This window comes from Notamacropus eugenii, chromosome 3 (assembly GCF_028372415.1).
Source record: "Notamacropus eugenii isolate mMacEug1 chromosome 3, mMacEug1.pri_v2, whole genome shotgun sequence".
In the NCBI taxonomy this organism is placed as follows: Eukaryota; Metazoa; Chordata; class Mammalia; order Diprotodontia; family Macropodidae; genus Notamacropus; species Notamacropus eugenii.
In genome coordinates this window covers 471,252,340-471,266,379 of record NC_092874.1, presented here as the reverse complement: position 1 = coordinate 471,266,379, position 14,040 = coordinate 471,252,340, and the positions used below count along the sequence as shown (strand labels likewise).

At 42.2% G+C, this 14,040-nt stretch overlaps 1 protein-coding gene across 6 annotated transcripts in view; it reads right to left on the bottom strand.

Annotated features, from left to right (window-relative positions):
• PDE1C (phosphodiesterase 1C) overlaps nt 1-14,040 on the bottom strand; it is a 573,123-nt gene that overhangs the window by 260,658 nt on the left and 298,425 nt on the right. For 2 of the 6 annotated variants that reach the window (XM_072598890.1, XM_072598892.1), the window contains exon 3: nt 6,466-6,492. The exons of the other annotated variants lie outside the window; for them this stretch is intronic. In XM_072598890.1, coding sequence (XP_072454991.1) covers nt 6,466-6,492 — 27 coding nt within the window. The remainder of the gene's footprint in view (nt 1-6,465; nt 6,493-14,040) is intronic. 6 annotated transcript variants of the gene reach the window in all.

Below are 14,040 nucleotides of genomic sequence, written 5' to 3'. Positions count from 1 at the left end.
GTTGATGTGATGGGCTGAAACTATGGTCAGGAACAGCTTTAAATCTCAAAGATAGGATACCGCATTTAATCCCAGAGGCAAGAGGCAACCACAGAAGCTTTTCAGGGGAGGGAATAACACATAAGCCCTATGCTTTAGTAATGTCAGTTTGTCAGCTTCATGAAAGATGGGCTAGAGAGGGAGAAACTTGTGGCTAGAAGATCAATTAAGGGGTTATTAGTCAGGTCAGGGGTGCTGAGAGTTCAAACCAGGCAGAGGGAGGAGAAGGGATGGATGGAACAGATGTGGCAGACATCAAGTCAACAGGACTTGGCAACTGATTAGCTATGGGAGGAGTGAGAGGAAAAGTGAACCCTCCAGGACAACTTTGAACATCTCACCTGTTACATATTTTCTGACTAAAACTCTGCTCTTAGAAAGGAGAAACATTTCATTTAAAGCCCCAAGTATAATCCAGTGTTATCACAAGGATACCACCCTGTCCTGTGTGGCTGAGATTTGCATGGTATCTTATTAAATACTGAGAAAATGGAAAGCATTCCAATTAAGTTAGGAAGTATTATAATAATTACACTGAGAGCAAGGAGATTTATTTTTTCTTTAATTAAAATAACTTTTGAAGGTCAATAAATATGTCCAGAAAGTGAAATAGCAACTCAACAAAATTTGAATATGTATCCTGTCACACAAAAACAAAATGTAGATTCCAAAGCTTACTGAACACAGCATCTGTATTTCTACAATTTTTTCACAATTACTCAAAAAGATTTGGACAGTTTAAGACACTGGGACAAGACCAACCAGAATGAACACATTAGGAACGAATGTAAAGTCTTACGCTTGGGATCCAAAAATCAACTTCACGAATACAAGATAGGGTTAGGGGTGGGACTGGTTAGAGGTACATTGGAAAATCACATGGGGGGATTAGTATAAAGCAAACTCAATATGAATCAATAGGGAGCCAAGCCAAGAAAGCCAATGCAAATTTAAGCAGGATTAAGAGAGGAATAACGTTCAGGATGGGGGGAATTCATGATTATATGACACTACCCTGATCAGACTGCCTCCGGTGTAGCATGAGTACCACAATGTAGGAAGGACATTAATCAACTGTAGAATACCCAGAGAAGAAAATTAGAGTAGTGATGCATCTAATCAGCAATTGAAGAAACTGGGGAAGGATAGCTGGAGAAAAGAAGACTCAAGTGACGCCATGATGACTGTCTTCAAGTATCACATGGAAGAGGGATTAGATTTGCTCTGTTTGGGCCCAGAAGGGAGAACTAGGGGCAATGTGTAGAAGTCACAAAGAGGCAAGCTTAGACTTGAGGTTATTTTAAAAAAATAAAAGCTTCCTTTCCATTCCTAATAATTATGCCAAAGTAGAATGGGGTTCCTTGGAAGGAAGTGAGCTTCCTTTCAGAGGAGGTCTTCAGAAACAAATGTTGTGTGACCACTTTTCAAGTATGCTGTCGAGGGAACTCTGTGGGACAGACTCCACTACCCTGAGATCCCTCCAAATTGTGAGAATCCATGAGTCTGTGACTGTCCTGACATCTTACCAGCATTCCTTTCTCAATTGCCCAGTTTATTACTGTACCATAAAAACAAAACCACCCAACTTGAATCACAGTAAGCAAACTGAGTCCACACTTGAGTTCACACTGCCTCATACTAGCATGGTAGGGTACTATCAACTGGAGGGATCTGGAAAGGCCTCTGATGGGACATGGCAGCTTAGCTGAGCCATGATTGGAGCTTGGAGTTCCAAACAGTGGATGTGAGAAGGAAAAGCACTCCAGAAGTAAGGGAGAGGTGGTCCAAAGGCACATGGAATACTGTATATAGGGAAAAGCAAATAGGCCAGTCTGCCCAGGGGAGAGTGTGTGTGACAGGAAGGAACTTGGAAATAGCCTAGAAAGAGAGGCTGAAGACAGTTTAAGAAAGGTTTAGACGGTCAAACAGAAACATCTGTATTATTCCCTAGAGGCCACTTTCTAGAGGAAGCACCTGTAGCTTTTTCCCTGAGTGAGGAGTGATGTGGTCAGACCTGAGTCCAGTGAGGGGTAAGGGCACATCCAAGAAGAGTGACAGAACTAGGGACCAAACCTACCCACACAGAGCAAGGCCCCAAATGCGGTTCAGCCACCTGAGTTACTGCTCAATTCCATCCTCAGGGTTACAGTCTTTCATGGGGAGGGGAGCACTCCCCAGAACAAGTTTCATTGGGTGACAGCTGATGGTTTAGCTGTGGATGGATGTGACAGGAAGAAGTCCCCTCCCCTGAATGGGAGCATGTAGGCAGCTCCACCATTAAACCAAAACATAAGATGGACACATAATGCAGTCATATTCTGTTCAAGGAAAACAGTCCATTCCTCTTACTTTAATTCAATCCAAGTAGCCTTTATTAAACACCTAATATGTGCTGGTATTAAGGATACAAAGGGAAAAAAACATAGGCCTGCCCACGAGAGGCTTACCTGGCACAGTGCCTAGCACACAGTAGGAGCCACGTAATTGTTAGTTATTATTATCAAATGGTTCTCTTCTACATCTCCCTCTCACTCATCTGCTTTTCTCCCTGTAAAACAAGACTGAGGTAACTGGAAACCTCTCTTCTCCAAGGTTAATGAGATGTGAGGATGGTAGATGACCTGAATGACTTGCCCTCCAATCAAAATGATTAATTTCCATCACAGTCTAATGACTCATCTGCAGTTGCTTACATAAGGACAACCCAACCCAAGTTGTTTTGGCCCCTGGAGAGCACCAGTCCAAGTAGAAAAGCCTCCCCCACCAAGTTTTGGAGTCCAACAGCTTTAATTCAGCTCCCCAGGCAGGTCCCCTGACTTGCAATCAGATCAAAAATGGCAGCATGAAAGACAAAAGCACCAGTATAGATGACTGCCTTTCTTGAGAAACAACATGCTGTTGGACTGTCAGCTGCCAGATGATGCTTGTTAGAGTAAATGAGATTAACATGATCATGATCCATCAATGGCATTGTTGAAACCCATTAGCAGATGTCAATTGCATTAGCTAGCTTTGATCTGCATATAATGGACTTAAATTGAGCCCAACTCAAGGAAATCCGCAGACTGGGGTTTGGGACAGACACAGACGGGTCAACTGAGCCAACAAAAGGTAAGCCCAGGCAGCTAGGTGGTGCAGTGGCTACAGCACTAGGACTAGGACCTGAGTTCCAATCCAACCTCAGATACCTAGCTGACTTTGAGAAAGTCATTTATCTCTGTCTGCCTCAGGTGCCACATCTGGAAAATGGGAATAATAACAGCACCTTCCACCCAGGCTTGTTGTGTGGACCAAACTAGGTAAACATTTAACTGCACTCTGCAGACCTTAAAGAGCTATATAAATGCTACCTACTAATATTATCAATAGCTCATTTCTTTGGATGAAACCTAACAAAGAAGGGCCAAATGTTGGCACCCACACTCCATGTGTTGAGAATGCATAGCCTACACAATTGTCTGACGTCTCTTTGAAAAATTTACCAAAGTTCTAAGAATTCCATGTTTCCCAGGCATTTATGAAATAAGGAACTTTTATATCAAATGAGAGGATATACTGAGACAATTAGTGAATACAGAAGGGCCGCTAGGTGTGCCTAGGTATACAGAGCACTGGGTCTGGAGTCAGGAAGACTCACCTTCCTGAGTTCAAATCTGGTCTCAGACACTTACTAGCTGTGGGACCCTGGGTGAGTCACTTAACCCTGTTTGCCTCGGTTTCCTGATCTGTAAAAAGAGCTGGAGAAGGAAATGGTAAGCCATTTCAGTATTTTTGCCAAGAAAAACCCAATTGGGGTCATGGAGAATTGGACATGACTAAAAAACAACTCAACATCAGTGAATAGAGTGGTAAACTTGAGATCAGAAAGACTTGAGTTCAGATCTTGCCACAGAGTCCCTCTAGCTGTGTGACCTTGAGCAAGTCACTGAAATTCTCTCAACCTCAGTTTCATTATCTGTAAAATGAATGGGTTGGGTTGGGTCAAATTGTCTCTAAGTTTCCTTCAACCTCTAAATCTGTTATCCATAGAATAAGTCAACTCTATACTTTACTGTTGTGTTCAGGGTGTCTCCAGTACCTCTCCCCTAGGCCACTAGGGCTAGTAGACAAATAGACCAATTAAGAAGTTCTCTTTGAGACAGAAGTTGTTTCATTTTTGCCTTTGTATCTCTAATGCCTCTTACATCCCTAGCACTTGGCAGATAATAAATGCTTGTTGATCACAGTCTCTGTGAATAGTGATTATAATGCAAAACTTAACCAACCAGAAAAGAAGGCTGGAAGACTCCAAGAAGAAGAAGCATGATGGCCTTTTCCAGCCCATATGATGCCTCTTACGGTCACACTCTGTTATCTGGAGGACTTCCCACCCAACGTGCTGCACATAGGCACTAACGCACACTACTGGAAACAAACAACTCCCCAAAGGCTGAGAAATTTTTTAAAAAGGAATAGTCCTGGGAAATCCCCAGAAATTAGAAGGCCACTCAAGTACCCAAAACTATAATGGACATAATAATAACATCAGTGCCAATAAGAGAATGCAGGAGATAAGGCATCGACACGCCATGCCTACTTGGGAAACAAGCAGCCCAGTCATTAATCAGTCTTCAATCATCGCTTTCTCCCTATTCTGCCATGTGAAAATGAAGAACCAGGGAGGGGAGGGAAGGAAGGAAGGAAGGAAGGAAGGAAGGAAGGAAGGAAGGAAGGAAGGAAGGAAGGAAGGAAGGAAGGAAGGAAGGAAGGAAGGAAGGGAGGGAGGGAGGGAGGGAGAAAGGACATAAAATGACCTAGTCATAGATAGATAGATAGATAGATAGATAGATAGATAGATAGATAGATAGATAGATAGATAGATAGATAGATAGACAGATAGATATAGAAACACCAAGGTATTTTGATTTCAAATGTCGTTTCTTCTGTCCATGACTACTTAGATACAAATGGGAGAGAGAGAAATGATAGACAGAAACAGAGATTTATTTGAAGCATGGTTTCTATTATCCCACATTGCTTAAAAACCAATGCATGTGTATATACATTTATACAGATAAATGAATATGTGTATATCTACCTATCTATAATTTTTAGATATAGACATATGATTATTTTTCTTGGAGATTTTTGGCTGTTTTCTTTCGTGCATGATTTACATGGAAACATGTTTTGTATGACTACATATGTATAACCTATGTCAGATTGTTTGTCTTTCAATGAGGGAGAGGGAAGGAAGGGAGAGAATTTGGAGCTCAGAGTTTGAAATAAAAAGTGTTAAAAAAAAACTTTTACATGTAATCTGGAAAAATAAAATATTAACTTGTTAAAAATACATAAACAAGAGTGACAGAGAGAAAGAGACAGACATAGAGCTGAACAAATTGGTTTCTAAACAAAATGGCACAGTGGGAACCACACTCGGAATCATAGTGCCTGAGTCCAAGGCCCAGCTCTACTACTTACTCTTGAGCTATAGGATCTGGCTTAAGGCCCTTCCCCTGTCCTCCATTTCCTCATCTGTAAAGTGGGGAATAGTAACCTTTGCCTTAACTCTCTCTCAAGGGTGAAGCACTTTGCAAACCTTGACATGCTATAGAAACATAACCATTCCAATTCTCTGGCATTTCCAGAAAGGAGAGATAACATGAGAGAGGGTGCACAGGTTCAGCCTGAGTCCAAGCCTGAATCTCTGACACACATGAGCCATTAGACCGCAGGTGAATCCCTCCATCTCACAACACTTCAGGTAACTCTGATGCCAATCTATATCAATGGAGGTGGGAGGAGACTCCAAGCTGGGGTTCCCCACACTGATGACATCACAGGTCCAGACTGAAAAAGATGCAGTCCTAACCAATGTCTCTTCACTTTAAATTCTCACTCTCAAATGGCATAAGCCAGCAATATCACCATCTGTAAGCAGATCAAAAGTCCCAAAATGCTCTGGAGCACCAAGCAAGACAGCAAAACCTCACAGAAAACAGCATTCTCTTCGCAGACTAGACATAACAACTTTATGGCAAATGAAAACAAGATTCCAAAGGGCATGGGAGCCATGATAATTCTAGCTCACCACATGTTCCTATCTATGGGTCTTTGGGTCAAGTACATTGTTAAGTGACTAAGAGGCAACAGGGCTTCTTAACCCGTGAGATTCCTCCTCATCCCCAATCTCCCAGGAAGATGTCCACTGACTCAGCCATGCAATATGCACTTTTTACTCAGTTTACAATATGCAATTGTTACTCAGAGTGCATATAATGACAGAACAGATCACACAGGAAGCCAGAACCAAGAAATAGTGTATTAACAACCAACAAACTTCCCCCAGTTATGCCCAGACAAAACTCTCCTGCAGAATGAACAAACCTCCAGTAGGCAAACACTGCCCCAAATGCTCCCAATTCACCTGGGAGACCTTCTTACCTCTGGGATGTTTTCTTATATTTTCTCCTGTAGGGAAAAAAAACATAAACACACATCAGAAAAGAGTTCATAGGGAGAGAAGTCAGGGAAGATGAGTTTAGGTTGGTGGAATATATAGATAAATAGCTTAGGAGAAACCTAAACACCAGGACTTGTTGCTTGAAAACTGGATCTAATGTGGTGGTGCTTGTGGCGATGTCAATGTACTGAAGGGCCCAGCCCTGAAAAATGAAATGGATGGCCTCTTCTCTCTGTCCTGCTCTTCCTTGTCACTCTTAGATTTTAGCTGATGACACCTCAAGATCCTTCTGGTCCTGAGGCTCTATGATGAGCTCTTAAAACTTTAACTTCTATTTGGACAGAGGCTATGGGGATGTCAAGGATCCATTCTTAGGGGAAGAAGGTAGGGAAATGAGGGAGCCCAGAAATCAATGGCAAGAGAGCAGTGTAAAAAATTAACAGATGCTTCTCTTTCTGTGGTCACAGGAGTTTAAATGTTGGCATCTCAATGTCATCTAACCCAACTCCTTTACTCTGCAGATGAGGAAACTGAGGCCCATAATGCTGTAGATTCAGAGCTAGAAAGAATGAAGTCCATCACCCATATTTTATAGATAAATAAGTGAATAATTTGCCCAAGGCCTTATAAATAGCAGGTGTCAGAGACAGGATTTGAACCCAGGCCCACCAGTGCCCTTTCTGCTGTACCACAGGGCCCCTGCAAACTCTCCTGCATTGCTGCCACACTTGATTTTTCTCCCAAAGACAGCAGAGGGTAGTAGGTGCTCCACCTGATTAGAAAAGTGGAATTAGGTGGGGTAGTTCAGCGGAAAGAGATTGTGTATTTAGAGAACCTGGGTTCTCTGTATGTCGTCCGATGCCTACTAGCTGCGTGATGGTCTTCAGTGCCCTCATCCGTAATGAGGGATTGGACTTAAGTGCTATATAAGTGTTAACTGCAATAGATGGGCTCAGGTGTCCCATTCAGGTGAGATTTAGGAACCTGCATTCCAAGGAACCACCATGAAACTAACCAGCCATCTACCTATGGGCGTGTCATTTAGCCCACCACAGCCTCATTTTCTTCATCTGTAATATGGGGATACTACTGATGCCTTTCCTGCCTGCCTTTGGTAGTTGTGGTTAAGTTCAAATGGACTCAGGTGTAGAAAAGGGGGTATTATCATTACTAATTATTTTTAAAGCTCTCTCAGTTAAGTGACTGTGCCTTTACAGTCATTCCAAGCTGAGTTACACTGCTCTCTATAACATCTCAAGTTCCCTATTGTTTGAGCTGCATTTCTGGGCTGAGGATAATTTAAAGAAAGAGCCCCATAGCTTTTCACTAGAGAAGCTCACAAGACAGAGGTATGGGGGTAAGAAAACATCTCTGCACCTAACTGGCCCAAAGAAAGGAATTCTTCACCCCTGCCTTCCCAATTACAGTCACCGTATGCAAGCAGACCTCACCACTGGTTTTGCTAAGTAGAGCTGTGATCACCCACATGATACAGAAAAAGGCTCAGTCAGTACGATGACAGAATTACCAGGGCATGTTCCCAATTTGGAGGGGAGAGGAAGGGAGAAGGGGACTAACACAGCACTGGACCCCAGTGTCTCAGAGAGATCCCCAGGGCTTATGTGTATATATACATGTATTTATGTATGTATGTATACACATATATTACATACATAATACTATACTTATATATGGATTGTGCTTGCTTTATGGGAAGGCATTCTCATACACAGAGTTCCCCACATCAATACATAAACACATACACACAAGTGCATATATACATATATATGTATAGATATAGTTCTGTCTTCACATGTGTGTATGTGTACATATGTGTGTATAAAATGTATGTATTATTATGTAACGGGATATTGGCCAATTAGGGCTTCGTCCTGACATCACGCACAAAACTCCTCGCCCAGTTTCTATCCATTACTGGAAGTTCAGGAAATCACTTTCTAGCCATGAGTGACTAAGGAGCCATGAGTTCCACACAATAAAGAAAAGTTTTCTAGTTGGACATAGAGGCTGGAAGGGCTATTGACTCAGAGGCTGGATTGAGTAGAGGGTAAGGTGAAACAAATGATCTCTTGCTCTCTCTCCTGGCATTTTTCAAAGGAGGAAGACTATTTGTTGTGGGGGAGGGATCATGAAAGTATTTTGTTATCCTTCTTCAGTACTGTCCAGCTTTCCCTGGCCCCATTTGGGATTTTCTTGGCAGGTCTAAAGTGGTTTAGCCATCTCCTTCTCCAGTTCATTTTACAGATGAAGAAACTGAGGCAACCAGGGTTACTTAATTTGCCCAAGATCACACAACTAATAAGCACCTGAGGCTAGATTTGAACTCAGATCTTCATGACTCCAGGCTTTATCCACTGAACCACCTAGCTGCCTCAGTGAAAGCTTAGAGCCTGTTTGTCCCGTTTGTCTTTCTAATTTCCTGAGCTTAGGGGAATGAGTATCCTGATAAAAAAGCTCCCAGATGATCAGTGACCCTAGGAAACCCATCAGAGGCATCCCAGGTCCCATGAGCAACTAGAGTCCCAGAGTCAGGGGCAACAGCAGTCAATTCTGGCAAGGAGCTAACCTGCTGGACTCAGCCCAGCAGCCGACTGAAGCAACAGCCCAAAAATGACTTCTGCAAAGAGTTAGCTTGGACAAACAAAGGACAATGCAACCCAAAGAAAAATCGGCGGGAACCCTTCAAAGGGAGCAAAGGACTCTCAGGGACCAGGAGTCTCAAGGTACCCGGCAGCCACATGGGTTCCCTACATCTGTACTTCAGTAGGTATTATTATCATTATTGTTATTATTAGGGCCCACTCTGCCTAGGACTGAGTGTGTGTATATAGAGGAGAGAATGCAATTCCCAGTTTGAGATGTTTTCATAATTTCTTTCCTTGATATATTTTCTCAGTAAATACACCTTTGGAGAAAGCCAATGGATATTAACTAGCCAAGGATACCGAGAAAATGTCAACTGACTTATTGATCTTGATGGAGACATGTGAGATGGGACCTTGTGAAGGTTAGTATCAGAAGCCACAACCTCCAGGGTTGCCCCTTTCCAAAAGCCTGATAAGAGAAGTCCTCAGCTTCCCTCTGAAGAGCCAAACTTCTGGGGTTGGGGAGGTTGGAGGGTAAGCCCCAAAAGGGCTATACAAAGGTGCTTGGGTGAGAGCATGTGGAGACAAAGAGACACTTCAGTACTTTGAGAACCTGGTTTTATCGCACCTTGGCACTGACCATGAACCAAGGACTAACAAAGACAAAAGCGAAGAGTCCCTGGCATCAACAAGGTTATTCTTTATCAGGGGAGGCAACGGACACATATGAACATGTGTACGAAATATATCAGAAGGCATTAGAAGTGGTGGGGGAAAAGATCAGTGTCCCAAAAGTCGAGTGGGAAGAGAGTTTCTAGAAGGAAAGGATGGTCAACATGAATGCTACAGACAGGCCAAGAAGATTGAGGGGATGGAGGCTGATAAGAAGTCAGGAGGACCTGAGTTCAAATCTAACCTCAGACATTTACTAGCTATAGGACCCTGAGCAAGTTACTTAACTTGTATCTGCCTCAGTTTCCTCAAATGGAAAATGGACTTAATGTTAGCATGTGCCTCATAGAGTTGTTGTAAGGATCAAAAGAGAAAATAAATTTGCACGTTTTACAAACCTTAAAGTGTTCTAAAATGCTCGCTATTATTATCATATGATTAAGAGGTCACTGGTAACTTTGGAGACAGTAGGTCCAGTTGAACAAGGAGGTCAGAATCCAGACTGCAAAAGGTTTAGAAAAGAATGAGGAGATAAAGAAGAAATAGTGGCCTTCTCAAAGAGTTCTGCTGAGACAGATAAGAGGATGACTTGCAGGGATGATGGGAGCTAGTGAGGCTATTTTAGGATGGAGAGGCAGGTATATCTGTAGGCAGAAGCAAAGGTTTTAGTCAATAACAAGCTACTGAGGATTAGCAAGTGAGGGGAGGGATGGATAGAAAAGGGACCTGCTGGAGAAGAGGGGAAAGGATGGCAGTAGGGTATTCCTTGTCAAGGAGAAAAGCCATGAGAGACAAATAAAGAAGATAGGGAGAGAGGGGATGTCAGGGATTGTAAGATGTAGAGAAGGGAAGAAGGTGCTCTCCACCAGTCTCCTCTATTCTTTTGGTAAAATAGAGACCAGGTGAGAGGGTGGGGGGAGGAAGGAGGGGCAGCTTTAGAAGAGATTTGGAGCACCTGTGGTGGGGGGGAAGAGAGGAAGAGAGAATGAAGCAGAGAGGAGTGGAACAGCCATCTCTGCCCTAGATGGCTATGCATACATTCTCAACTTGAATCACTTGTAATGCATGTGCTGTCCTTGGTGTACAAGATAAGTCCCCTAACAGAAGAGGGCATGCTTTGAGATGATCTTTCCAGGAACAGGAAAATCTTTATTTTACACCATCCAGGATCCTATGAGCCACTCTCTCACCTGATCCCTCTTGTGAGATTATAACAAAACAATAATGATGGTAAGGAATAACACCCATGTTCTGCAAGACAGCCAGCCCTTGGCTGTGGCTCTGAGGGAAGGCAGCTGGACCATGTGGGACCTTGGCCTCGTTAACACAACAGCACTCACAGACCCCAGGCAGTTACGGAAAATAGTTCATGATAGCCAGGGACATCACAATATACTGTAGAATGAATTCTTGTTGGTGCAATCAGAGATTTTGAGTTTGGAGACCATCTAGTCTAGTCTGATCATTTTACAGATGAGGAAACTGAGGCCGAGGAAGATGCTGGCTTGGGATCTAGGAGATAGAGCTGACAGTGACCTGCTCTTTGAAAGATGAGGGACAGGGTTTCAGATTAAGTGATCTGCCCAAGGCAGATTTACAGGCAGTAAATGAATGGCAGCAAATTTTGGATCTAGGACCCCAGACTCCAGGTTCCAATACTCCTTCCACAGCCATGGAAAGTTCAGGTATAGATTGGATTAACTGAGACTTTAGGTTCCACCCCACTCTGAGCACCTACAATTCTCCATCTTTTGCTCCAGGATTATGATAGACATAGTCAATCTCTTAATATTCCTACAAATATGCACACGTGGGCTAAAAACAAAAGGCTATATTGATATTGGCAAACGAAAATGTTTGACTGCAAAAACGAGAAAACATGATCCTGCCTACACATACTTGGCAGTTAGTTGTTTAAAAAAAAAAAAAGATATTCTGGTCAGAATGAAGGAGTTGACTTCCAAGCCCAAATGTTCCCTAGTGTACTGATTCTCTCAAATGCTGGGAAACGGAAATTTCTGGTCTAAGAGTCTCAGTATGAACCTTTGGGGAATTTCTTTGGTTTTAAAAGCAAGATTAGAGTCAAGCCCTCTCTTGGTTTCTTAGCACATTCTATATTACAATTTGAAAATACATTTGCTTAGTCTTAATCACAGTGGGTGTTTGTGCGTGTGTGTTTGTGTGTGTGTTTGTGTGTGTGTGTATGTGTGCAAATGTGCTCTGAAACCTTTAAAGTTGTATAAATGCCAGCTCCCTGATTTAAACTTCACCACAACCCTGTGAGGTGGATGGTACTATTATCTTCATTTTATCACTAAGGAAACTGAGGCTCAGAGAGTGAGGTGACTTGCCCAACTAGTGACAGTCTAAGGAAATATTCAAGCCCAGCTATTCCAGGCTTCCTCTCTTAACGGGGAAATCAAATTATGGGCATGGGACTGATCCAGTTTGGGAATCGAGAGGACAAGTGTTCAAGGAAGCTCTCATAGGTTCAAAGCCAAAGGATACCTAAGTCTCTACCTCATCACATTCCCAGGTTGCAAAGGTACCAGGAGAGACCTTTTAAGCCAAAATTCCTACTTTCTTCCCTTAATCTTGGGAAGCTATGAAGCATCTAACCATTAGGCATGGAAAGAAAAGAGACTGCAGCTAAGTTTTCTCCATAGGTGACCATAGATGGTGCATCCCCAACACAATGTAAAGAAGCCACACAAAAGTGTGGTATGAGGTCAGGACAAAAACCCTTCCAGCTCCTACTCCTAAGGCAAGTGATCTCTACATGGCTTCTTCATGTGATTTGAAGCACTCTGACTGAGTTCCCACCACACTAGACATACTCCCACTAGAATGGAGGTTAAAAAAATGTATTGTGAAGTCAAAAAGAGATTTTTGGATTGTCTAGTTCAGATGTTTGAATTCTTGGAGATGATACTTGCTCCTATTCGTCTATAATAAACCTCCTGAAGGCAATGACTATTTCATCCTTGTCTCTGCATCCCTAAGGCCTATCATTGTTCCTGCAACATAGTATATGTTTAATAATAATGTTTATTGATCCATCGTTTGACAATGAAGAGTTGACTATACTCAACACCCTGATGAATATAAGGTCTCAACATTGTGAATACTCCCCTCCATGGGTGCCAAACACAACCCATCCATGCCTGGACATCCTGTGTGCCACTCATATGTGGAGGGAAAATTATTCACTCAAACAGGAGTCCTTGGATTTGAGCAATTTTTATATTCCTTTTATGATTTCTTCTTTAAAAAATAACTTTACAAATGTCCCAAGAACTACTGGTAAGTTCTCCATCTAAGTACTGGAAGGAATGTTAAGCTGATTGGTGGCAGGGATTGTTGATATAGTCTTATTCTGGGGAAAAAGCAGGCTTTAACATAAAATTGGAGTTGGATAGTTTACACTGTAGACTTGCCTGCACAATAATTGAAAAATTGAAGTCCATAGTCTGCGTATTGACTTTGGGAGAGAAGTCAGGTCAAGCAAGAGACTTCTGAGTCATACCAGCTGTCTATGGCAGGCTAATCATAAGAAATGAGGAAAACAATAAGAGGAAATAACAGGCTGGTGGATTTGTAAGTGGTTGGAGCTCCATGATGGTGTGACTACGACAGTCCCAAAAGTATTTGCATTTTCAGGTTTATCACTTATTTGGGCATGAAAAATTCGATGCTCAGTTAAAAGGAATTCCAACATCAGAAAAAAGATAGAGGAAGCAATGGGAGAAGAGGATGCCCACAAGGACCACTTACATGCAATCCACTTGATAAAATTTCCAAAAAATTCTATCACCTAAATAAATATTTAAACATACTTCACATCCAAAGGTGAAATCATTCATTAACAAGTACTTTCTCTTTTTTGTCCATTCTTAGATTGCTGTGGCCAAATCATTATGTAGTGGCCAATTTCTGGAGGTTATGATCCCTAGTTCCATGTAACCCACTTCTCCCCCCACAGAATATTGGAAAAGAGGACCCAGAGTACTTAGAGCATATGGAAATAGTAACCTAACTCTTTGGTACTTGGGTCCAAAGATAAGGAAAAACAATTCATAAATTCATTAATTAATTTGAATCATGTTTAAACTGTTATTGTCAAGTGTAATCATCTGAGTGTTTGAATGAATTCTCCTTTGTCTTTGTTATAAGTCAGTAAGATGCTTAATTTAAATGTGTGTGTGTATGTGTGTGTTGGGCATTCACTCACTGTACACAGGTCTCAGATTTCCTATCTGGGACCCAGCTGCCTTCTAT